The sequence below is a fragment of the Ruditapes philippinarum genome, unplaced genomic scaffold (assembly GCF_026571515.1).
Source record: "Ruditapes philippinarum isolate M1 unplaced genomic scaffold, ASM2657151v2 ctg1205_1_1_1_1, whole genome shotgun sequence".
NCBI classification, from domain to species: Eukaryota; Metazoa; Mollusca; class Bivalvia; order Venerida; family Veneridae; genus Ruditapes; species Ruditapes philippinarum.
In genome coordinates, this window is record NW_026855062.1 from 124,391 (window position 1) to 152,097 (window position 27,707).

Below are 27,707 nucleotides of genomic sequence, written 5' to 3' on the forward strand. Positions count from 1 at the left end.
ATTGATTTGAAGTTGCATACCTTTTGAACCATCAGGTGAAGTCAAGTCAGATCCTGTATAATTTGTAGGAACTTTTAAGAATCTGTGTAATGTCACATCTTAAATGATATTGGCACTGTTGCAAGTAGGACAGATTACTTGAATAGACCTACTAGTATTTGATTGAAAATGTAATCTTACTGATTGTATAAAACTTTATTAATCTAAAAAATTAAAATAAAATTAAACGTAAGTCCTTCGGGATCATTGATGCCGGCACTATTAAGAGTTGAGAATAGAGTACCGCTCAAGCCGGTGCTGAGGGTGAAGGATGTTGCACTTATTCATTATCCCTCATGTATAGACTTAATAAAACTACGTCTGCAAAATTCATGTAATTTTGCTGTGATTAATGCTTCCGAGGGATCACTTTGTCTCCAGATTTTTATACTTCACAACACCAGGTGTCAAGTGCCGTGTGGCAGCTGTAAAATTTTGCCCCGTACTTCATTTCAGTACTGTTATATTTTTCTGGTCTTTCAGAATATTAACAGTTTTCCTCCAATCATATGTTTCACCTTCGTCGTTATAATCGAAATCAGTAACAGGACAATCATATTCAATATGTGGTCTAATAGCATCTATTCATTCTTTTTGCTGAGAATAAATTGCTAAATCATCACCACTTTCATTGTCCTGATTTTGTTTATGCTTTGCTCCTTCCATTTCAGCTTTAACAAAATTTGGACATAGATCAGTAAGAATATATTGTTGAAAAGACATTATTGTATTTTATGTCTGGAAAGATATTGATCAAGTGCATTGTTCCTTGTGATAATTTGACCATCTCTTTCAAGTATTCTACCATCTTTTTCAAGTATTCTAGCTCTTGGTAAACTAACTGATTTGAAAGTATGACTACTTCTATACAGTGGAAGTTATGATAATTCAAATGAAGCTTCGACAGAAGAAATTTCTCTCTTTTACACTAGTGAAAGGAATGGATTGAAACTTAACACACTTGTTCTCTTTGATTATCTAACATGATTGACACAAGTCCCATAACTCTGATTTGATTTTTTGCATAATTATGCCCCTTTTTCAACTTAGAAATTCTTGGTAATATTTTGCTTGTAAGCTCGTATCTCCATAACTACAAAAGGGTTTGTGCCATTTTTTGGACAGTTTTATGCATTCATAATAATAAAGCAGTAATTTACTCCATAAAACATCTTAATAACAAGTCTTTGTACCTTTTCGGACAAGTAATATATTCATGTAGGTAAGCATTATTATACTCAATGAAACAACTTCGTGAAAACTATTTCGAATAGTCGAGCGTCGCTGTCCTCCGACAGTTCTTGTTATTCAATATATTGTTATGAGTCACATGACAGTCACATATACCAGTTATATCAAGGTTCACATGATGACCGCCGTATGAACACATCTGCGGATGTTTCTAATTTCAAAATTGACCATTTTTATGTCTAAAATGTTGAATTCTGCTTAAGCCGGTGCTAGGGGGCGTGGACGGTAACTTGCACTTTTCAGTACCGTCCATGAACAGGCTCAATCAAACCAAGCCTGAAACATTTTCAATTTTGTGGTGTTGGGCTTTCTTTCGGGATTCTGTATTTCTCTATTTTATTGTCACATCCGTATTATTTGTGCCGTGTGGCGGCTGTAAAAAGTCTCCCGGTACATTTAATCAATGATATTATATTTTCGATCATTGAAGATCGTTCAGCACAACATTAATGTTGTGTATACATGTTATGTAGTACTTTAAGTTTCTTCTATTTGGCCTTTTTCAACTTGAGTGGTTTCAGTATTCCTACTTGAATATTGTCTAAACACCCTTAGGATATGTTGCCTGCTTTTTTAATTTGTCTTTTGACGTCTTGTCTGTGATATGCAGGCTTCATAACCTCAGATCCCCTTTCAAAATTCCATTTTATTCAGTTCCGCCCATTGTTTTCTCGTTTAGGGCACACGCATTCTTTTACTTGGGAACAATACGCCGCTTTTCATGGAATGACACTACTGTGTCACATTGAAGGTTCCATGATGACCGCCGTATGAACACATCTGCGGATGTTTCTAATTTCGAAATTGACCATTTTTGTGTTTAAATATTGAATTCTGCTTAAGCCGGTGCTAGGGGGCGTGGACGATAACTTGCAGTTTCCAGTACCGTCCATGAACAGGCTCAATCAAACCGAGCCTGCAACATTTTCAATTTTGTCGTGTTGGGCTTTCTTTAGGGATTCTGTATTTCTCTATTTTACATATACTAAACATTGTTTCCTCAAATAGAAATTGTCAGAAAGTTCATCGGTACTCCAACCATTCACATTCCAACAACCTAGTAGCACCTATCTCCTGTTGCCACTATCTCGATTCTGACCTTGTTGACTTCGCCCTCGGATACCCTGTCCTCTCTCCACAGCCTTGTTCTCCACGGCCCACAACATTAATGTTACCATTTTTACGATTGTTACCCCTGAAATTTGACCACTGACAACCAGTGTTCTGGTTTGCACTATTATTGTGGGTTTTTTTACTAATAATGATTTGATGCACTATTATGACTAATTTGGATTCCTAGCTTGATTTACCATTTTTGTGGGTGCTGCTATTCACATAGATACACGCAACTCTATTTCCTCTAATTGAAAGTCGTCCACCCATGTTCACCACATTTACGACAGAACGAAGATTTCCTGCATGTATTCTTTCTTCCTTTGACTGGTCCGGAGAGATAAATAAATCTTTGTAAATTGTTCTAGAAAGTTTGGTTTTTGCCTTCAAAACTGTTTTTATTCTCCAGTGTTGAGAATGTTGCAATGACCACCCCCGGAACTAAATAATCTCTGTCTGGATTCTTATTGAAGTCAACACTCTAACATTATTAACTTTCAGATGACTTTCAATAATATGATTCAAGTTTTCATTTAGATTTTCTTTAACTGTTTCAGGCAACTTTCTTAAGACTAAATTTAATGATCTGTTTACATCTTGTATATTTACTGCCTGGACTGCTTCTGTTATCGTTTCGACCTTCTCAGTGTAAGTTTCTATATATCCGTCAAAGTCCTTGCGTAAGCTATCTAACCGTTCATCTTCTTGTTTATCTTTTTTGTTTCCATGTTAATTCTCTTGTCTAAGATATTAGAGAAATTTTGCGACAGTTTGCTAATAATTTTTGTGTCACCTTGAAAAGGGGTTACTTTTGTCAGCGGCGGCGTTGTCCGCGGCGGCAACGTCCCCTTAGACTTGTTAGGAGCATAACTCCGTCACTATAAGTTGGATTGACTCCATATTTGGTATGCCTGCTTTTTTCAATTGCCCGAAGTGCAGTGCATAAAAGTCGTTACTCTGCACTTATTAATTTTTGAGTTATTGCCCTATGTTAATTTTCATACTTTATTTCTGTCCGGGCCATTTCTCCTAAATATAAATCCTATGGGTTTGAAATTTCATAGGATGATAGATCTCATTATGAAGAAGTGCAGTGCACAAGAACCGGTACTCTGCACTTCTTATTTTTTTAGTTGTTGCCCTTTGTTAATTTCACATACTTTATTTTTATCTGTGCCATTTCTTATAAACTAATTGAAATGTGTCGTCACGCCACGGATGCCCCCGCATGCAGCCAAAATTACAGATTTTATAATATTTAGTTCAAAATTTGTTTGCACATTTTTTATTTACTTATTTATTTATTTATGTATTTATTATTATTTTATTATTATTTTTCTTTTTACATTTTAAGTTCAAAGCCCTTAAAACTACTCAATGTTTACACGAACATATACAAAGTGCAAGGCACTAAAACTGTTCAGCGTTTACTTTTTGTAAATTGCATATTGCATATTTGTAGCCAAAATAATGACTACATATATTTCTAAAAAGGTATGAGTGCTGAAACTGAAAATTCAAAAATTTCCCGACATTCAAGAGATATAACTTTGTCCAAAGTCATTGAACCATGACCAAATTCAGACTTGAACTGCTTATTTCTAAGATGTATCTATATGTCAAATTTGAGTTGAATGTGTACAACCATAGGGGAGATAATTAACGGAAACTAAAAATTTCTGATTGTGTTCAAAGTTCATGAGGGATAACTCTGTCAGCTATCATCAAACCATGACCGAATTCAAACTTGACCAATGTATTCTTATGGCATATCCATATGTTAAATTTGAGTTGAATATGTACAACTGTTGGGAGGATAAACTAAACTGGAACTGAAAATTTCCTCTTTTTCAAAGTGAAAGGGGCATAACACTGCCAAAAATCATGGACGCATGACCAAGTTTAAACTTGACCTGCGCATTCATTTTGAGTTGACTGTGTAATACCGTTGGGGAGATAATGAACGAAAACTGAACATTTCTTATTATTCTTTAAGTGATAATGATATAACAAATATCATCGAACAATTACCAAATTTGAACTTGACCTGCGCATTCCTTTGTTGTATCCAAATGTGAAATGTCAGTTGAATGTGTAATACTGTTGGGAGATAACGAACAGAAACTGAAAATTTCTTATTATTTTCAAAGTGAAAGGGGCATAATTCTGCCAAAAATCATGGAAACATGGCCAAATTTGAACTTGACCTGCGCATTCATTTGACATATCCATATGTCAAATTTAAGTTGAATGTGTACTACGTTGGGGAGATAATGAACGGAAACTGAAAATGTCTTATTATTTTCAAAGTGAAAGAGGCATAACTCTGCCAAATATCACCGAACCATGACCAAATTCATACCTGACCTGCGTTTTCATTTGACGTATCCATATGTCAAATTTGTGTTGAATGTGGGATGTGATGAACGGAAACTGAAAATTCCATCAAGGGGCATTACACTGAAAATTTCAGAGGCATAACTCTGTCAAATCATCGGACCATGACCAAATTCGAACTTGACCTGTATTTTCTTATGATATATCCATATGTCAAATATGAGTTGAATGTGTGCAACCGTTTCTAAGATAATAAAAGGAAACTGATGATGACAGTATGACGGAGCAGACATGGGGCGATTACTTGACAATTGTAATCGATTAAATTATGATTATTTGTCAAAATGCTTGATTAAATTAAATTACTGATTACTCCATTTTGACATTGTAATTGATTAAATTACTGATTACTGACAGGAGTAATCAGATTACATTTACGATTACTGATTACATGTACATAAGTTAAGAAATGCAATGATTCAACACTATCGTTTTATTGAACATTTCAATACAAAAAATGTACAAAAAAATAATCCAGCTTAGTTTTAAAGTAATTAATTCAGTCTACATATGTACATGTGTTGCCTCCCATTTACTAAGCTATATTACAATTAATGTTGCTTCTACATGGGCTTAACAATACCAAAATGTAACAGAAAATATAACCATATCTCACTTTTGTCAGTAATTGCAGCTTATACTTGCTCATTACTGAACCTGTAAAGTCTTCTCAATAAGTGATAATATACCTATCCAGGCCATTGTTATAATTTCACAGGTAAATTTAAGTGGTATAATTGTGACGGGATACGGACAAAAGCCCCCCCGGACGAAAGCCCCCCGTCTAAAAATGACAAGGTGGACAAAGCCCCCCCCCCACATGAAATTACACATAGGACAAAAGCCCCCCCCCCCCATAAAAAAGTAAAGGTAGGACAAAAGCCCCCCCCCCTAGTCAATCAAATCTACATATAGTGTATTAAAGTTGTGTTTTTTATGTGTTTAGAAGATATGTATGGACATCACATGTAGGTGACATAGTGCTAAGGATATTAATTTGATCCCTTTACAAAAGTAATTAAACATTACTACTCTTCTGACCCTTGTTGTGTATATGAAAAGCTATGAATTCGGTATCCCATGCATGCATTATTTAATCTGTTATCATAAACTTTGTTATCACTTCAATATATACAATATAAATAAACATTAAAACAAATTCTTTTCATTTTTATTTAAAAGTTTGTGTGAAATTTGATGAATTTGAGCACCTGAGCGTGTGAAAAAACATGGGGGGATTTTGTCCTACCTGTATTTTTGATGGGGGGGGGGGGATTTTGTCCTATGTGAACATTTCATGGGGGGGGCTTTTGTCCACCTTGTCATTTTTAGATGGGGGGGGCTTTCGTCCGGGGGGGGGGCTTTTGTCCTACACTCAATTGTGACAATCATTAATGTATTGGGTCAATCTGTCACTGATCTTTTCATCACCTTATTAAAACACAGGTGTCATCAAATCTGACCTGGGTGACTGCATTTAATTCACCTGCACTTCCTAAGACAATTAGTATGCATTGACACTTTTTTTTAATGCGTTTATTTAAGGTCGCCGCCGGAAAGCCCATATGGGCGACCGTACACTCCAGTCGGGCCATCCTAGAGCGTCCCGCCGAGATTTTTTCGTCGATTTTTTTCCAGCTTTATTGGTGGAGGAAGACCCCAGGTGCCCCTTCGGGCATTATTTCAGACACGAGCGGGCACCTGGGAAGAACCACCGACCTTCCGTAAGCCAGCTGGATGGCTTCCTCACATGAAAGATTTCGACCCGAGTGAGGATCGAACCTACAGCGGTGAGGGACCTGTGATCTCAAGTCAGCGACCTTAACCACTCGGCCACGGAGGCATTGACACTGGTACTTTTTTAACCTTTATATGTATGTTTGTTCAGCAATATTTTTTTTAGCTTAACATGTATTGTAATCATACATGTAATCATTGTGATTACTGATTAATTGGTCATGTAATTGATTAAATTATGATTAACTTACAGGAAAAAAATTATGATTACTGATTACTGTGATTACTCAAAAAATTGTAATCGATTAAATTAAATTAAATTACCGATTACGATTACCCCATATCTGTGACGGAGCATGGTAACACTATATGCCCCAGGTATTTCATGGCGGAGGCATAATAAAAGCTGTGGATTTTAAACTTCATGGGATGATAGATGTCATTGAGATAAAGTGCAGTGTTTAAAAACTGGTACTCTATATGATTTTTGAGCTATTGCCCTTTGTTCATTTTCATACTTTATTTTTGTCCACGTCATTATTCCTAAATTAAAAAAGCTATGGACTTGAAACTTCACATGATGATAGATTTTAATAAGATAAAGTGCAGTGCACAAAAACTGGTACACACGTACTATGCACTTCTTTTTTTTTTAGTTATTGCCCTTTGTTATTTTTCATATTTCATTTTTGTTCGGTCCATCTCTCCTTAACTATAAAAGCTATGGACATGAAACTTCATAGGATGATAGATCTCATTGAGATAAAGTGCAGTGCACAAAACAAATCGGTATTCTGTACTCCATGATTTTTGAGTCATTGCCCTCTGTTAATGTTCTTATTTAAAAGGCCTCTTCAGAGCATAATTAGGTCTCTATAAGTTTGATTGACTCCAAATTTGGTATGTAAGCTTTTCATTGACCTGAAGTACATTGCTTAAGAATCCATCACAGGGTCCTCCATTTGATCTGTTAGTGTAAATCTTTTCCATGGTGAGCTTTTGTGATCGCTTTTCGTCCAGCGTCCGTCCGTCGTCCGTAAACTTTTACTTTAAATGACATCTCCTCATAAACCACTAAGCCAATTTCATTCAAACTACACAGGAATGTTCCTTTGGTGGTCACCTTTGAAAGTTGTTCAAAGAATTTAATTCCATGCAGAACTCTGGTTGCCATGGCAACCAAAAGAGGTTGCCATGGCAACCAAAAGAAAAAACTTTAAATGTGTTCTTCTAAAAAACCCGAAGAGCTAGATATTTGGCATGAAACATCTTCTAGTGAGTGTCAACAAAGTTTGTTCAAATAAAAGCTCTGGGTCAAAATTGGCCCCTCCCAGGGGGGTCATTGATTTTCCATATATACATATAGTAAAAACTTAAAAAATCTTCTTTTAAAGAACCCAAAGAGCTAGAGCTCAGATGTTTAGCATGAAACATCTTGTAATGGGTGTCTACCAAGTTTGTTCAAATAAAAGCCCTGGGGTCAAAATTGGCCCCGCCCCAGGGGGTCATTGATTTTCCCTTTATGCATATAGTAAAAACTTTAAAAATCTTCTTTTAAAGAACCCAAAGAGCTAGAGCTAAGATATTTAGCATGAATCATGTTCTAATGGATGTCTACCGAGTTTGTTCAAATAAGAGCCCTGGGGTCAAAATTGGCCCCGCCCCGGGGGTCATTGATTTTCCTTATATGTGTATAGCAAAAACTTAATAAATCTTCTTTGAAAAAAACCAAATAGCTAGAGTTTAGATACTAAGCATGAAACATCTTATAGTGAGTGTCTACCAAGTTTGTTCAAATAAAAGCCCGGGGGTCATTCATTTTCCTTATATGTGTATAACAAAAACTTAAAAAATCTTCTTTGAAAAAACTCAAATAGCTAGAGTTTAGATATTAAGCACGAAGCATCTTCTAGTAAGTGTCTACAAAAATTGTTCAAATAAAAGCCCTTGGGTCAAAACTGGCCCTGTCCCAGGTGTGTCGTTGTTTTTAACTATGTGTGTAAAGAAAAAACCTGACCAGCTAGATCTTAGATGTTTAGCATGAAACATCTTCTAATGGGTGTCTACCAAGTTTGTTCAAATAAAAGCACTGGGGTTTAAACTGGCCCCGCTACGGGGGCCTATCTGCAGGTGAGCGACTTCAGGGCCATCATGGCCCTCTTGTTGATAATACATGTATAACAGTTTTATGAATCCTGATGTAACATTGTTACAATAAGTTCAAATGTCACTGAAGTTCAATGTACATGTTCATTTTAAGAGCAGTGTTCATAAATAACCTATATTTAAGAAGAAAATGCCTAAGCGACAGCTATATTGTTCACAAGGCGACACATCCGACTCGCGGAGTTTTAGTTGATTCTAGCTATTTTTCTATCTTATCAATTCGTTGATTTAGCTAACTTTAACACTTTCCAATTCCTTATTCACATGACATTTTTGTTCACAGTAGAGGCCTTTTTTATAATTAATATGTACTCTTGTGTACAGAATTACTTTTGTTATCATAATTATTCACATTTATTAAGACACCTTAACACATTGCAATTTGACCGAAAGTGCACTTTGTTCAAAAGTGTTTTTGCTTTGTTCAAATGTTTATTTTCTTTTATGATATTCATTTTTTATTGGTAACTTAAGCTTATGACGGCATCTTCCATTTTGCATATTCATAAATACTAATAAAAAGTACCAGTTGTTTCATATTTAACTGCATCTTTTTAAATAAATATTTCAATTTTCACTTTGCAGTACTTCAAACTTCTTTTCAAAAGTCATGTTCATAATAATATTCTGATAAAAATGAAATGCATTTCCACTAAACCAGCCGGGCTAGCGCACAGGTAGAGTGCTGGTCTGTCAAAGGTAGACCTGCATTCAATCCCTGTCCTTTCCATTAGCCATTATTTTGATAACTGTTCTAATTGTCGAGCATGCTGTCATCGGACAGCTCTGATTTGCTTGCCTAACTACTGGAGGGAATGAAATGAAACTTAACATACATTTTCACTGTGGTTTTTTAACATTATTGGCACAGGTCCCATAACTCTTATTTACATATTTATGCCCCTTTTTATACTTAATGGAACATCCTTTTGACAACTGTATCTAATAGTCGAGCATTGCTGTCCTCCGACAGCTCTTGTTTAACTGGTGTTGAGCCATATAGTGTCCGCCTAGTCTGTGATAGCGTGTTCGCTGACTGGGCTTCAGAATCCCCTCTCGACTTCTGTAAGGAAACCATATTTTCACTGTCCGTGTCAATTTTGTATTATTAGCCTGAGACCCGACCCTGTAGAAGTCGCTACTGGCTGTGATGCAGACATAATAAAGTTAGCATATTCCCTATCAGAGTCACCCATATTCTCACAAAATCCGAGCAACGCTTCTTATAATGAACTGTATCTATTCGAAAATTACTCTAGTTGTACTTTTGTTCCGTATATGCTGAAACTCGGTATACCTTCCAATACACTTCTCTACTGTTTCACCCGCCTTTCAGCTTAAACCTTTTCCCGCCAAATTTAGAACTCATTATACAGTCAGTTATTAGCAATGGTATTTCCTCCAACAGATTCAATCGTCTTTAGCACAATATACTCACTTATTCAAAAGATTATTCGTTATTCGTGGAGTTTGCTGTATGTTAAGTATCAATGTATGTGGTATAATAAAATGTTCACCTTTGACAAGATACATGTAATAATTTCCGAAATTATCTCCCCGATAGACATCACTTGTCTTGGTTGAACTATTCGTTCTATCGCAAGTGACATATTGTAATCAATAGTTATGCTATACTATCTAAATGAAATTTTTATGAGATAAAATTACGTTACCTATAGAGAGATTGAAATGCCATGGCGACGAGAACAATTCTATGATTGTTTCTACATGTACTATCAATTACCTGTTTTTAAGCTGTGTGCTGCTTTTCTGATTTTAGATATACGGGTTATATCCGTATCACTTGTCTCCTCGGCATCCGTGAAGAGGAAAATTGCACGCGTAGCACCGGTCGCTCGCCGTACATCTTTAGAAATAATATCAATATATTGTGTTCCGATCACTTTTGTCAAAGCTGACTGGAAATTTGTACCACCGCCAGTATTCTGAAATAGAATTATGTATTATTATAAGTTTGTGTTGGTATACTGCAGTCAGATGGTGGCCAGTCGGTTGGATGGATTTCTTTTCCGGGACATAACTCAGATTGAACAAGATATATCAATTTTGTAGGTGGATAAATCTGAATGCGTAGAAGTGCTGTGCATAAGAAACTTAACCTTCCTTTCCCTTATTTTGGAGTTATTGCTCTTTGTACAATTTTACATTTAACTTTGACATAACTTGAGACCTATAAAAGGACATCGACTTAAACCTATGTAGGTAGATAGATGGAACATAACTTGAGATATATCCACTTAAAACTTTGTAGGTAGATAGATCTCACTGAGTAGAATTGATTGTTTTAGAAATGTAACACTCCCTGCCATAATGTTGGGGTTATTTTCCTGTGTTCATTTTTACACTTTAATTTTGTCTTGGACATTACCGTCCAGAGACGTTACCGTCCAGAGAACTATCAAGGGTATCAACTTGAAACTTTGTAGGTAGAAACATCTGAATGAGTACAAATGCAGTGCAGAAGAACCGTACACCCACTTTTCCGATTTTTGAGTAATTGCCCTTTTTCGTTTTTTCACTTTGAATTTTGAAACTTTGTAGGTATATAATTCACTGTGTATATGTGCAGTGCAGAAGAACCGTAACCCTCCCTTCCCGAAATTTGGAGTTATTACCATGTATTAATATCTTAAATTTAGGAGAGGAATTTCATAGGAGAAGAATTTCATAAGACACGTTGTCTTTCATTCTAATCCTGTTTTTTTAGAATATTTGAATTGGTTATTGTATTTTGTAACATGTAGATATATTCTGAAAAATTAAATATGTTTAAACTAGAATATCTAAAAAAAATATATAAAAACAGTATTTAGCTAAAAATAAAATATATATAAACTTATGCACACTCACCTTGCGTGATATGTGTTACTTTTTACAATTATTATTATAATAACTAAACAAAGAATACAAATAAAATACCGGTACCTTGAAAGTTGAGTCATCCAAACTTTAATTTACCTTAATGAAATTGATGTTGGACACATAATTCAAAAACACTTGGAAAAAAAATTGTAAACTATTTCATTCTCTACATCTGCAAAATTATCAACTAAAAAGCAGGTTTTCTGACAAGCGTGTGTAGGTGGTATTCGGTCTAGTTATAGCAACAATAATTTCTGACAACCAATACTCGAGGGGTCTCCCAAGTTCACCCGACATGTCAACGGTTTAAAAAACAAAGATACCGCCAGAAACACTTTTCACGAGCGCGCACGCTCGTCCACAAAATTTCTACAATATCGTATCTTCCGGACATATCTCAACCTTACCTTCCACAACACCTCTCTACCACAATTTGCTCCCTGACACAACCGTACCACAAAATCTCCCTCTTAGCGAGTCTATCAAATTTATTCCCAGTATATCTTTACCACAATATCTCTTACAACATCTTTCAACGCGTTCTTATTATAACAAAGATTTCTGAAACCCATGTCTCCGACATGTTTTAACCGCATACTTTACGCCAAGTCTTTAGCACATATCACCCCGACATGTCCCTTCACTGTGTGCGTTTCCATGTTCTTCGATTAATGTTTCTGCAACCGCCACGAGTGTTCTTAAAGTAGCATCACACTATCAAGTATTAACCACGGATATTTCAACGCAATGCTCTTGAAGTATTATTTTTGAAGCACAAAAGTGACCAGAACTAACCTTGGTACATCTTTCATAAATACATTTAGCGTCAAAGAGATGAGATATCCATACTGTACAGAACATAATAACCTTAGTCAATATTATGAATATGTAAAGTATAGGTAGCTAAGGACACTGTCTTTAAGAGGGGGCGTCCGTGGCTGTGGTTAAGGTCGTTGACTTCTTACCTTCTAACCGCTTGCCCCTCACCGCTGTAGGTTCGAATCCCGACAGGGACTTTGGATTATTTCATTGAGGAAGCCGTTCGTGCCTGAAATGATGCACGGAAGGGCACCTGAGATCTTCTTCCACCAGTAAAGCTGGAACGTCGCCAAATGACCTATACTGTGTCAGTGTGACGATAAACCCAATCAAACAAACAAGCAAATTGTCTTTAAGACAACTTCCTCTTCCTTTTAGTACAGCCGATGATCTTGACATTATTGTTTTCTTCCCAGGCGACATTTAAAATAAAAACACATTTTCCAAACAAAAAAAATGTTTAATTATATAATTATAGGCATAATAATCACATAAAGAGTCTAACCTGTATCTTGCCAATCATTTTCTTGACTTTTGATTTTGACCGTGCGGTTATATCATTCAGGTTGAAAACAATAGTTTGACTATTACTGAACGTAATTAAAGCAAACCGGGTTCCATTTGTGCCTAGAAATAAACATATGTGACAAGAATAAGGAAGTGAGGATTGTTTGTACAATTTTGAGTGTCGGTCGTTTGTGCGGTGTATTTTGTGTGCGAGTGGGTAAAAATATGGGAGTGACGATCGTTTGTACAGACTACATTGTACAAGTGTGAGAAAAACTATGGAAGTGGCGATCGTAAGTACATAGTTTAAGTGTGGAAAAATATGGAATTGACGATCGTTTGCACTGACAACTTTTTATAAGGTAGAGAAAGATTTGGATGAGACGATCTTTTGTATGGACAACTTTGTATAAGTGTGAGAAATATATGGAAGCGACGATCGTTTGTACGGTCTACTTTGTATTAGTGAAAGAAAAATAAGGTAGTGACGATCGTTTGAACAGTCATATTTGTATACATGCGAGTAAAAAAATTTATTTGTATATAATTTACCCACACTTTAGATGTTTAATACAAATATAATTGGTTTATATAGCTTCTAACTTAATTATAAAAAAAACGATCGACATTATACAAAGATAAATATACCTCCAGACGTTTCGTTTGATACACCAAAAATATCCACAAGTAGTTTCATAAATTTTTTTGCCGATTTCATTGACCTTTCCCCAATACTCGAGGATACGTCGACAAGCAATACGACATCGAGACCACTTTTACCAGGGCTTAAACGAGCTGAAATATATGGAAAATTATTTCAAACAATGCGACATTATAAGAACTTTTAGAAATTTATTAAGAACAATAGGATTCGATTTCAAAATCACCTTTACCAGGACTTAAACGACCTGAAATGTAGAGAAATTTATCGCAATCAATACTACACCAAGGCCATCCAGGGCGACTTCTACGGCTTTAGGTGGATTACAGGCTGCCAGCTTCTCTAAAACTCATAAAATATCATATTTTTCAGTTTGGCTAAAATTTCTAAAAGAAATGAAAAATTCAAAGGGAATTCCTAAAAGTGCCCTTTTTTAACTAAAAAATCCTATCTTTTGTTATAAACAGACATATAACTTTGAAAATGTTTTCATTCTAATTATGTTTTAATATAGCTCTTCCTAATTTTAGCCCTAAAATTTCTTAAATATTGCCCTAAAATTTGAACCTAATTTTTTGTCAGGTGCTGGATAGCTTGTGATTGGTCTACAATTAGCACATTTTATGTATTTCAAACACTGATTAAAACAACAGAAATGAATCATTTGGATATTCTTTCAAAATGTTGCTAGCACCAATTTGCAAACGAGCTGAAATTTGTAAAAAAAAAATCACAAAAATACGACATCGATACTTCTTTTACCAGTTTAACGAGGTGAACTGCACAGAAAATTACCATCTTAAAGTTAAATGATATTAAAAGGTATCGACATCAGAAATCAAGCCGCAACTTCTTATTTTATTAAGCGTTCTTTGCCTAAAAGTTAAACATACGCTTGCCTTTTTAAATTTTGGCAGTTACTCTTTATTGTTTTTTGAAGGCCTGTGTTTTTAATTCTTATTTTTAAAAATGATGTCTTGTAAAATGGATTCTGAAAGTCAATTTTAATAAATTAAAAAAGGTTCCATTATTCTGGCTATACAAACTATACGTCAATGCACAGGAGGTTATTGTCATTTTCTAGAAAGAATATGAATATTTTCAGTCATATTGACGATCTTTAGTGTCCTAATTCATACAGGCAAGTTTATTTGGGCGTCCGTGGCCTAGTGGTTAAGGTTGTTGACTTCAAACCACTTGTCCCTCACCGCAGTGGAATCTTATCTCGACATGGACTTTGGATTATTTCAATTAGTTGATCGGTGGTTCTATACAGGTGCCCGTTCGTGCCTAAAATAATGCATGGACCGGCATCTGAGTTCTTCCTCCACGAGGAAAAGTGGAACGTCGCCATATGACCTATACTATGCCGGTGTGGCGTAAAACCCAATCAAACAAACAAACAGGCAAGTTTATTATATCATTGAAGCCACTACTCCGTTTTAGTTTGAAAGTATAGTTTAGATTGATGTGCACTTATATCAGTTGATGCTCAAGATGCATATTATAGCTTGATTGATTTAATAAGCATCCCAAAAAAGACAAATGTATGCATAAAGAGATTTCAAATTCAATTCGTTTTCGTAAAACTTAATTATTTATAAGAATAAATGAAAAAAATTGAAATTACACTGTGCGCCAGTCTTTGAGCCAGTTGTCGCCCCTGCCAAGCTGTCAATCATAGTCTCCTTCAAATGATTGGCAATATCCTTGATGGTACGTCGACCTGTTTAATACATTAGATTACCTTGTTAACTGATAATTACAAATTAACCGATGAATACATGACAATAACATAGAAACTGTTGAATACATATAAGACTAAAACAGTCACTGTTTAATACATGACAATAAAACAGTTAACAATAACACAGTAATTGTTGAAAACATGGTTATTATACAATACTTGTGAGAAAACACAATGACTTTTGAATAAATGAGAATAATTTTGTTACTGTTGAATGAATAAAAGACAAGAATAAAGATCAACAAGGCAAAGGCAACGTTCACAGGACGCAGCCCCGACACACCCAAGTAGGGCAAGACTAACACACAATCTGTTAAAGTTGAGACAATAACTTAGTAACCGGTACATGAAAATAACATTGTGACCGCCGAATACATTTATACGCAGTAGCTGTCAGTAGCTGTTCTTACAGTTTTGATTTATTTTACTTTTTGATGCAATCAAAGTTAAAGATGGGACCATGTTTAAACTAAGAAAGGGACTCCACTCCACTAAGGTTTTTAACATAAACAAACAGGGAATATTTTTTGGAGACTTGAGCACCATTTAACATAGGTCTTGACTAAAAACTTGTGTATGAAATTTTGAATTATTCCCTCAGTCAGTTTTTTTGAGAAAAAAAGTGAGATTTCTTCATAAAATTACAGCAGCCGCGTGAATTATTAGTTTTAATGATTTTTTTTGACATGTTAAATGGCCCTTAATAAACACTTTTTACACCCTAGCCGCTAGGCGATGGTTATATTGCAAACAACCGTTTATATAAGGAAAGAATTTATAATACAGCAAACTTCCCATTTTGAGAAAAAAGTGAGATTTCTTAGAAAATTTACAGCAGCCGTCTATAAACTTTATAAAACTGCACTTTTGTAACGTCGCTTTTCATTGGATAATTGTGACGTTTATATGATATGTTATTTTGGTTTTGGAGTGATATATGTGGATATATTACCTGCTAAGATTTTATATCACCCGAGCCGTAAGGCGAGAGTGATATTTTATCTTGGTAGGTAATATATCCACATATATCACTCTAAAACTAAATTAATGGTTTTATTACCTTTCCCTGCCGAGTAAGACGATGATAAAATAAATTATTGCTGTTTCAAATAAGATTCCCTTTAGGGTACTCCTTCAGCACAACATGACGTCACATAAATACATGACGTATTTGCTTTGGTAACTAACGAATATAAACAAGAGAAAAGGAGTAGTCTGTAATTTATATCAAGCTTTGACGAGGTCATATTTGTTTTCAATTCTGATGAGAATATTTAACATAACTATATTTTGGTAAATATTATTTATTTGGCAGTCAAAACGTGCTTGTATATCGGAATTTACACTGCGTATTATCGAACCGTACGCGCATCGCCACAGCGCATGTTGTTTACAACATGGTGTACACAACGGGGAAATTTAGTGTGTGCTCGGTAATATTAATTTTTTTCGGCGGATCAATATCCAATCCAAAAGGGGCTAGAAAATCTGGAAGGGTAATAAAGTTTTATATAAACGACAAGATTATCCAATGAAAAGTGTTTTAAATGTGCAGTATTATTAAAAACCTATAAACGCAGCGATTGTCTAATGAAAAGCCACGTTACAAACGTACAGCATTATAAGAATCTTACACTGGCTGCCGGTATAGACCGGAATATCTAGCTCGAGGTTAGCTGTTTACGGCGGTAACGGGGCTCTGCCGAATTTCCGCTAAACAGTTACCCTAGAGGTAGATATTCCCGTCTGTACCGACATCCTGTGTTTGATTCTTTTTCTTGCATATTACATGTCAATTATTTTCGGAACAGAAATTAAGAAAACTGATATTCTCATTACGCACTTTTTTCTGATAGTAGCGTATGAACTTACAACTTCATTCATAAATGTAAAATGACGTCATTGTAAGAACGCAATTCACTCATAAAAGGCGCGCGGCAATGACGTCAATTAAAGCGGGCAACTTCCATGGCGGGGTGTAAGACAAGTTTTTCTAGCACCTGTGTAAAGGGTAGATAATCCTGTCTGACATGCAAGAATACAAAAGATAATATTATCAGTATTACGTTAAATAAAAATAGCAGTAAAAAATCCAATCTTATTGACCTACTTTTACAAACGGGCATAGTACCATCCCATCTGCGGCCTTTCTGGCAAGTTCTAGTAGCTGAACCGTAAAGTACGAAACCCTCGTCACAAGTAAATGAAGCTTTGCTACCAATATCTCTTCCCTCCGTGTATACAGTGCCATTGTTTGGAGTTCTTAACTCAGGACATTTTGACTCTGAAATTTTAAAATTTAAATCAGAATAATTTTTGTACACTTTAAATAACGCTATTTCAATTTGACATACTGAATTTTTAAGATCAGTAAAGCAATATATAAGTATATATTTTTATTTAAACCTGTCTGAATATGTGCTATGTCTATTACAATGACCCCCAGCATGATTAGTGCTATGCTGCTGTCGCGGGCTATACCTTTGGTAGAGCGGGTCTTCGATAAAACAAACTCTCGTGTAAGTAGTAAAGTATAATCACAGTATATACGGTCCTGTAATAAATGATTCATAACAGTCATACAAATACTCGTATATATTTGATACATATCAACATTACAGAATTAGCAAAATACAAAAATGACAAGAAATACAATTATCATGTTTCAGATTGATAAGCATTATTACCTGTACGAGATATATATACAATATTTAGCACAATAAGGCTATGTTTATGTCTACAGTTTTTAAATATGGCGGAGATTTGCAAAGTGTTGTGATTGGTTATCGATTTATTTATAATAGAGAAGAGGTTAATCGAAGTAAGTGGAGAAAAGGACATACTATCATAAAGACGAATCTCTATGATTGTAACTACAACTACGACTACTTTACAGAGTGATTACTTCATTCAGGTGAACCGGGTGTCAGGTGTTAATATTATACTTCACGTTAGTTAAAGCAGCATGATATAAAACACATTGAATGTTTACTGTTCAGGTAATGTTAAGGCATACCTGAAATAAAACAAATATAATGTAGTACTTTGTACCCTATGACACTGCCTTACAGTTAGCGGTGTTGTGTCGGGGGATTGGGGGATAAACTAGAACTTAATGCTTTACTTTATGTCTTGGGATTGTGGGATAAACTAGAAGTTAATGTTTTACTTTGTGTAGGGGGATAAACTAGAACTTAATGCTTTACTTTGTGTTGGGGTATAAACTAGAACTTAATGCTTTACTTTGTGTCGGGGGATTGGGGGATAAACTAGAACTTAATGCTTTACTTTGTGTCGGGGGATTGGGGGATAAACTAGAACGTAATGCTTTACTTTTTGTCGGGGGATTGGGGAATAAACTAGAACGTAATGCTTTACTTTGTGTCGGGGGATTGGGGGATAAACTAGAACTTAATGCTTTACTTTCTGTCAGGGGATTAGGGGTTAAACTAGAACTAAATGCTTTACTCCATGTCGGGGGATTGGGGGATAAACTAGAACTTAATGCTTTACTTTGTGTCGGGGGATTGCGGGATAAACTAGAACTTAATGCTTTACTTTCTGTCGGGGGATTTGGGGAGAAACTAAAACTTTATTTTATATAACGGAAAATTTACGGTGGTTAAACAAAACGGCTTCTATACGGTCATTTTTGCGTTCCCTTGCTTCTTCTATACGAGTAAGTGTCGGATTCTATCGGAATATAAACAAGATAAAACGGACGAGGAGCAGAAAACCGATGAAAAAATCTCATAAATTTGTAAGTTATTAAAAAGCGTTGTTTCACAGAACATAATTATTCATAAAATAATTATACAAAAGGAAAAGGTGAATCATCACTAAATGAAATTTGTAAAATAGATCTACAACGTTGTTATAATGATATTTTGTAATAGTAATTTTAGTTAGCTGTGACAACAAACCAACATGATCGTAGGTCTGTCATGTTTTGTAATAAATTAAAAGCAAAGCACAGCAATAGGAAATAATGCCGTGAAATGGAGCGAATGATATACGCATATTATGTTTATATACTGAGACACAATCGTAACAACTCGGCAATCTGAAAGATGAAAAGAAAAAAGTAGACCAGTCATTGATTTCTTTCAAGTCAGTCAATGTGTGCCGACTAAAATATCAAGACTATATCAAATCCATATCATACGTCATATAGCCTCATTTTCATTTCAAAAGGTTCCAGAGTATTAAATTGAAATTTAAGTCTGTAAAGCCTTTTACGATTTTGAATAATAAATTCATAAATGCTTGTTTGCATGTAGAATAACCTTAGTGCTGCGAAGCGAATTAGAGACATCAACCTTAAACTCTTCATCCCAGAATTGTCTTCAAAATTTGAGAGATGTGTCAGGTGTGTGGGGGCGGTAAAGTGTCAGGTGTGTTGGGACAATGAAGTGTCAGATGTGTGGGGCAGTGAAGTGTCAGGTGTGTTGGGGTGGTGAAGTGTCAGGTGTGTTGGGGCGGTGAAGTGTCAGGTGTGTGGGGGCGGTAAAGTGTCAGGTGTGTTGGGGTGGTGAAGTGTCAGGTGTGTTGGGGCGGTGAAGTGTCAGGTGTGTGGGGGCGGTAAAGTGTCAGGTGTGTGGGGGCAGTGAAGTGTCAGGTGTGTGGGGGCAGTGAAGTGTCAGGTGTGTGGGGGCGGTGAAGTGTCAGGGGTGTGGGGGCAGTGAAGTGTCAGGTGTGTGGGGGCAGTGAAGTGTCAGGTGTGTGGGGGCAGTGAAGTGTCAGGTGTGTTGGGGTGGTGAAGTGTCAGGTGTGTGGGGGCGGTGAAGTGTCAGGTGTGTGGGGGCAGTGAAGTGTCAGGTGTGTGGGGGCAATGAAAGTGTCAGCTGTATTTGGGCAATGAAGTGTCTGGTATGTGGGGCAATGAAGTGTCAAGTGTGTGGGGGCAATGAAATGTCAGGTGTGTGGGGCAATGAAGTGTCTGGTATGTGGGGGTGGTGAAGTGTGGGGCGGTGATATCTTGTTTCTTCTTGCGACTTGTGAAGCAGCATCGGACGTACGTATCCTAGCATTTTTGACAAAGTTTAACTATGCTTTCCCCTTTGTTTAGCGAACATGCGATCAATGCGCACCCTCAGAGTTCTAAACACAAACATAATCGAGCTAAAATTGATTTAAAATACCCCCATTCTAAAAATGATGAGATAAAATACATACGTGTAAAGTCCAAGTTCAAGCAGTACAAGTCATTTCCGGTCCATTTACCCTTTCGACACTTCCGGTCGCGTTGACGGTAGGCAGTCAATATGTAACCCTCATCACATTCATAACGCAACGTCTTCTTCTGGTCGTTGAAGATAAAAGAACCATACCAGGGTTCCTCTGGAAGAACACAGCCGTATTTCCTTTTCACTGCGAAAATAAATAGATAAATACTTTTACAGCAACGCATTGATTCATTGAAGTTATAATATTAAATAAATATTATATAAATATTATATTTTATTAATATAATTTATCCATACCTACTATAATTTATATTTATATATCTATAATTCGGAAATTATTGTTTGTTGTATTATTAAGAACAAATGAGGTTCCTTTTCTTTATTCGCTATTCGCAAATACGTAAGTTCGGGTAATAGCGAGGGAAAAACAAGTAAAGCCATTGAAATTGCAACGATCTGTAATATACTTTAACCATTATCACCGTAGGGAACGTGTTACAGTATCGCGTTTTTCGGTTACAGTATAGAATTTTAAAGATGGAGGATTATTTGTTGGGAGGACAGGTAGGTGATTTTTTATTCCGGTCCATACTACAAGTAGTTTAGTTTCTAAAAGATGTTTTTGTGCTTTGCTTGTAAGGAACAGAATCCGGTATCTAGTCATATATTTCTTCAGACTCTGCACCGCAGATTTATCGCTATATTGTCTCATAAATATGCAGATTTGACGGTTTGAAAATTTGAATCGAGAGACCAATGCATATTTCTCCAATTTCGTCATTATTTATGCATGCCTAGAAAAAGTAAATCTGCAAAACGTTAGTCCTTTATGTTAGGAAACGTTTATAAAAGTAAATGACCACGTGAACCTATTTTCATGTTCGTTAAATGCGTTTGAAAAAATAAACAATGTTACAGTATAGAGCGAGGTGATTTGTGCAGGGTTACAGGATAGACCTAGCGATTTTTATCCGATTTTGTTACAGTTTATACCCAGATTTCGGTTACAGTTTAGACTTCGATATTTTCTATATATACAAGGTAAAATGTATGAATGTTAAATAGACTTTTAAATATCTTGAAACCCAACTGGTGAGCTTATTGGCCCGATGGCTATTCGTCGTCTATCGTACACATGTGTGTGCAATCTTAACCGCTCAGTAACTACTTGACTAAATGTGATGAAATTTACATGACTTTCTACCATTTAAGTTGTTCAAATGGTTTCGGTTGCAATCGGGGATACGAAAACCCAAAACATAGATTTTGAAAAAAGGCAATGTTTAAAGACCCTTCTCATCTCGAACCAAAAGCATTCAAATCAAATCATGATCATAGCGTCATTTCGAATGCTTCTTTGTTGAAGTTATGATTATTTTGTCATTATTAAATTAAAAGTCGTTTTTTTTATTTCAGACATCCTGTGTAGCAGTTTTCATGTTTCTGAAAAAGAAAATAATATTGAAAGTTATAGAGTATAAGTTAAGGTCAGACAATTACAATATCTTCTCTAGTGAGCCTGTGGAGGTACATAATAGTGGCAGAGTCGGGATAAGGCCGTCGACTTCAAATCATCTTTCATTTACTGCTGTAGTCATGACTTTGGATTCTTTGTATGTGAGGAATCTATCAAGCTGATTTACGGAAGGTCGGTGGTTCTAGTCAGGTGCCAGCTCGTGCCTGAAATGTTTCACAAAGAGTATCTGGGGTCTTTCTTTACAGTAAAGCAGGAATGTTTTCACATAACCTCAGTGTCGTTGAAACTTAAAATCCAAGAAAGCCAAACGTAACAAACTCTTTTAAATACTTACAAAATACATTATGGTAGATGGAAATTCCAACTTAAAATAAAATTTAAGGTTGCAGTATTGCTCACTTAAATACTGTTTAATCATTCTTAGAGTATTGCCTGCTTGTTAATTGTGTCTTTTGACAGCTTATCTATGGTATGCAGGCTTCATAACCTCCGATCCCCTTTCAAAATTTCATTTTATTTAGTTTCACTCATTGTATTCTCGTTTAGGGCACACGCAATTTTTGACCTGGGGGTAGGTAATATGCCGCTTTTCATAGAATGGCAATAACGTGTCACATTAAAAGTTCCATGATAACCGCCATATGAACACATCCACAGATGTTAAAAAGTTGAAAGTGTACCAGTTCATGTTTAATGTGAATTCTGCTGAAGCCGGTGCTAGGAGGCGTATGGCTTGCAGTTACCACTACCGTCCATGAACAGGTTTAATCAAACTGAGCCTGCAACATTTTCATGTTTTCCGTGTTGGACTTCTGTTAAGGATTCTTTTTTCTCTATTTTATTACTTATAGGCATTATTATAATGTGTAATGAAATCAAGCAATAATCTTTCTTCTCTCAATACAATTCGATAAAAGTTACTGTTGTTGTCGTGAAAACAGTCCTTACTTAGGACATTACTTATTCTGCAAAAAGTCTCAATCTGAAACTTAATTAAAGTAAGAAAAATAGCAAACTACAACTTTTCTGCTGAAGAAAAAAAAGTAATACAACTTTTCAGGAGTGTATTAGATAGAAAGGTATTAGAGTTATTTCATAACTAGAAATGTGTCATCATGCCACGGATGCCCCCGCATGCAGCAAAAATTTCAGATGGTGCTTTAATTATTTTTTTCATTTTAAGTTCAAAGCCCTTAAAACTTTTCAATGTTAACACAAACCATTTTCATACAATGTTCAAGGCACTGAAATTATTCAGTCTAAACCTTTTAAAAATAGCATATTGCATATTTGTAGCCAAAATAATGGCTAAAAGTAAGAGTGCTGAAAGTGAAAGTTCAAAATTTTTCCAACATTCAGGAAAGATAAGTTTGTCTTAAATCATTGAACTACAACCAAATTCAAACTTAAACTGCTTATTCCTAAGATGTATCTATATTATTTTCAAAGTGAAAGGGACATAACTCTGCCAAAAAATCATCAAACCATGACCAAATTCCAACTTGACCTGCCCATTCCTTTGACATATACATATGTCAAATTTAAGTTGCATATGACTGTAACACTGTTGGGTAGATAATGAACAGAAACTGTAAATTTCATATAATTTTCAAAGTAAAAGGGGCATTACTCTGCCAAAAATCATTGAACCATGACCAAACTCGAACTTGGCCTGGGCATTCTAAAAACATAACCATATGTCAAATTTGAGTTGAATTGGGGAGATAATAAACGGAAACTGAAAATTTCATATTACTTTCAAAGTGAAAGGGGCCAAAAATCATTGAACCATGACCAAATTTGAACTTGACCTGCGCATTCCTTTGACGCATCCATATGTCAAGTTTGAGTTGAATGTGTTGTACCTTTGGGGAGATAATGAACGGAAACTGAAAATTTCATATTATTTTCAAAGTAAAAGGGGCATAACTCTGCCAAAAATCATCGAACCATGACCAAATTCGAACTTGACCTGTATTTTCTCATGACATATCCATATGTCAAATTTGAGTTGAATGTGTGCAACCGTTCTTAAGATAATGAACGGAAACTGATGATGACGGAATGACAGAATGACGGAAGGATGGAAGGACGGAATGACGGAACAGGGTAACACTATATGCCCCGGCCATTACATGGCGGGGGCATAAAAATAATGGATACACGAACTTTGTTTGAAATTTGGCAAGTATCTAAACTGTAACCGAAATCTGGGTATAAACTGTAACAAAATCGGATCAAAGTCGCTAGGTCTATGCTGTAACCCTGCAAAATTAACCTCGCTCTATACTGTAACATTGTTTATTTTTTCAAACGCATTTTACCAACAGGAAAATAGGTTCAACTGGTCATTTACTTTTATAAACGTTTCTAAACACAAAGGACTAACGTTTTGCAGATTTACTTTATCTAGGCATGCTTAAATAATGTCGGAATGGGAGAAAAATGCATTGGTCTCTCGATTCAAATTTTTAAACCGACAAATCTGCACATTTATGAGACAATATAGAGATAAATCTGCGGTGCAGGGTCTGAAGAAATATATGACTAGATACCGGATTCTGTTCCTTACAAGCAAAGCACAAAAACATCTTTTAGAAACTAAACTACTTGTAGTATGGACCGGAATAAAAATCACCTACCTTTCTTCCCATAAATAATCCTCCATCTTGAAAATTCTATACTGTAACCGAAAAACGCGATACTGTGACACGTTCCCTACGGTGATTATACAGTTCCTCCGCTAATGCAGTTTTGTCCAAAACAGCACCCCTTTAAATAGATGCCTTTTTAGACTGGTTCCATTTTATGAGGTCTGAAAAAGCTACCTCATTATAGGAAATCAACCAGATGAATAGTGCATTGAGAAGAAAATATATGCTTTTGCAATAAATTGAATAAAAGATAATGGGTACCAAAATGTTTAGCTATGCATGTTTGTTTTTTTATTTACTTTGTAATGATTTTTAATACTCGCAAAAATTAATTGTGTCATTCGGCACTAAATAAATGCGACTTTTTCAAAGTCATAAAAGACTGGGCTGCTTTGCAGCCGAATGAGCAAAATGTTAGGAATGGTCAAAGATATGACGAAAGAAGCAAATGATGTGTCGGTCTCATAGACGCGACATTATTTTCCTGACTGGATTAGTTTAGTGTCATTCAATTAATCACTTATAAGCGTGGAGCGCGCGAGCGTATAGCAATTTATTAGACGCCGCGTGCACGTGGCGTCTAGTATGCACGCGGCGTTAAGTATGCACGCGGCGTTTAGTATGCACGCGGCGTTAAGTGGATATGCGTTCGACTATTCTGCAATGTGGGAAATTTTAGTCTTGCTTTTGTGTCTTTTTTTTGTGTGTGTGTGTGTATACATATTTATGTTTTTGTTTTATCAAAATCACTAAGTTTTCATTTTTCATTTAAAAATAGCTTACTTTTTTTTCAGGAATTAAAATAAACATTTAACTGAAGTGATAGTGCCATGTTTGATTATCATATCATATCATCATCGAATTTTATTTACTTAATAATTAACGTGAAAATAAGCAAGTCTATAGTTGATCGTTCTAAAACTTAACGGTTGAGAGAGGTAACGACTGAGGCAGTGCCACTCACTTTATTTGCCCCGCCTCTGTTGAATAACGGCTCCGCAAAAAAAAATGTCGCCAAATTTATTATGATGCTCTGTAGGCTAGCATTTAGTCTTCGTTGACGGAGGGCAGGGAACCAGGACAACTATTCCCTAAACCATTATGACGAATCATTGAATTGCAAGTTACAAAACATATACCACACCCGCTATCAGAGAGGCGGTTCTCTCTCAACGTCTAGCTCAGACAAACCCGTCTATAGAGAACAAGGGGTATGACTAAAATACGCACCGGAGATTTTTTCGGGCGCTACGGACGCAACGTGAATATTTTTTGCAAACAGGCAAAACGTGCGCTTATTCATGAAAATAATTTACAATTATTTAATAAAACATTAATTGAGTTAAAAAGTACGTTTATGTTAAAATGTATCACAAATATTTGCAATGGTTATTTTGAAGAATTCTGTGACGAAATCATTTGAACATTATGCAATTCGCACCAATATTTAAATGGACATATTTTCGGCGCAACGGAAATAAATGTTTTAACCTCTGTCTTTGTCTTGAATTTATTTTAAGTATACCAATCTTTTCAATTTTACTTGTTATTCATTTTTTTTGCTTCGACCAGACCTTTCAAGTTTAGTTTCAATCATTGTCGCAACAGACGAACATTTCAGAAATTTCAGGCATGGCATTACTTTGTGAGTTCTACTTTTTTCAAAAAAATATGCAATTTGATGATTAAACAACGAGCAAATACCAAGAACATGAAGAAAAATTGATAAATGCTTCGGATATTCAACTGTAATAAAGAACAATTTTCAATGCTGATTTTGTACATTACCTGTGACTGTTCACATCATTTGGCGGCGCCTTTGATGTGCAGCATCAACATTTAACTTGTTGTAATTTATAAGGCCTATATAGTGACATGTGACTTAAATAGTGTGTTAATAATGTAGGTAACATTTTTTAATTCCTATTTAAAGTTTAAGGGCATGTTCTGTTTCTTTCCCCCGCCAATCTCCTCTGAGAGGTTTGAAAATGAATTTCACTCTGACTAGTACTTGCGTACAGAACGTCAATGGTTTCTTACGAATATATCTTTTCCCCACCAGGTAAAGTGTTGAAGTTGTCATATGATCTGTACCGAGACGTGAGACTTTAAAACATTTCCAAAATATTACCAAAAAATAAAAGTAAAGTTGGGTACGCACCTCTAGCATTTGTTGTTCCGAAGGAAAATACTGTAAGAAAAATAATCCATGATATAATACTTGTCAGCGTAATAAGACGTGGTAATAACATCGCTAAAAACTTTTTTAAATTCCGTAATGCATTTACTGAACGCAGTTGAAAAAAAATCTACGTATTCATTAATGATCCTTTGTTGTTATAAACTCACGCAAAACTTACTGTAAGTATTCGTACATGTTTTATAGTTTACATCCGGTTTCTCTTGTCAACACCAGCAGCACTTGAGAATTTGTATTCCGGAAACTTTAATTACCATAGAAAAAAAACATATCCTGTTCCTGTTAAGATTTAATTGCTTCTTAGAATTCGCAGACAAAAATAAACATAAATCTTCAGTTCAGGGTCAATTAAAAATTCGTACAAGTATAGATAATTATCAATTATGTAGAGAAGAAAACAATTTTACTACATTTATAAGACACTATGCAAGCAAAATAATTTATGCTGAATTATCACAGTTTGAAAGGCTAATTGAAACTTGTGCTACTTTGATTTTGTAATCATTGTCCAATGTTGGCATATTTTCTTACTTCCCATGCTGGCTTGTTGCCAAACCTCCCGTGCTTGCTTGTTCCCAAACTTCCCGTGTTGGCTTGTTGCCAAACCTACTGTGTTGGCTTGTTCCCAAAGTTCCTGTGTTGGCTAGTTAGCAAACTTCCCATGTTGACTAGTTCGCAAACTTCCCGTGTTGGCTTGTTCCCAAACTTCCCGTGTTGGCATGACCCCAAACTTCCCGTGTTGACTTGTTCGCAAACTTCCTGTGTTGGCTTGTTAGTACAATTCCTTTTTGTATTTTCTGACCGAAGGTCAGTAAATACAAAGGTGGCATTCAATCTCTGACACAGAATTTCACGACAAACCTAACAACA

The 27,707-nt window shown here is 35.6% G+C and overlaps 1 protein-coding gene across 1 annotated transcript in view; it reads right to left on the reverse strand.

Moving 5' to 3' along the window:
• The window catches only part of LOC132741992 (complement C2-like), a 36,134-nt gene extending 9,156 nt beyond the window's left edge, over positions 1-26,978 (reverse strand). The window contains exons 1-7 of the mRNA XM_060730265.1: positions 26,799-26,978; positions 20,496-20,690; positions 17,431-17,604; positions 15,204-15,299; positions 13,561-13,707; positions 12,911-13,032; positions 10,448-10,649 (exon numbers count right to left, since the gene is read on the reverse strand). Coding sequence (XP_060586248.1) covers positions 10,448-10,649; positions 12,911-13,032; positions 13,561-13,707; positions 15,204-15,299; positions 17,431-17,604; positions 20,496-20,690; positions 26,799-26,889 — 1,027 coding nt within the window. The 5' untranslated portion in view covers positions 26,890-26,978. The remainder of the gene's footprint in view (positions 1-10,447; positions 10,650-12,910; positions 13,033-13,560; positions 13,708-15,203; positions 15,300-17,430; positions 17,605-20,495; positions 20,691-26,798) is intronic.
• Between the last annotated feature and the right edge of the window lie 729 nt (positions 26,979-27,707).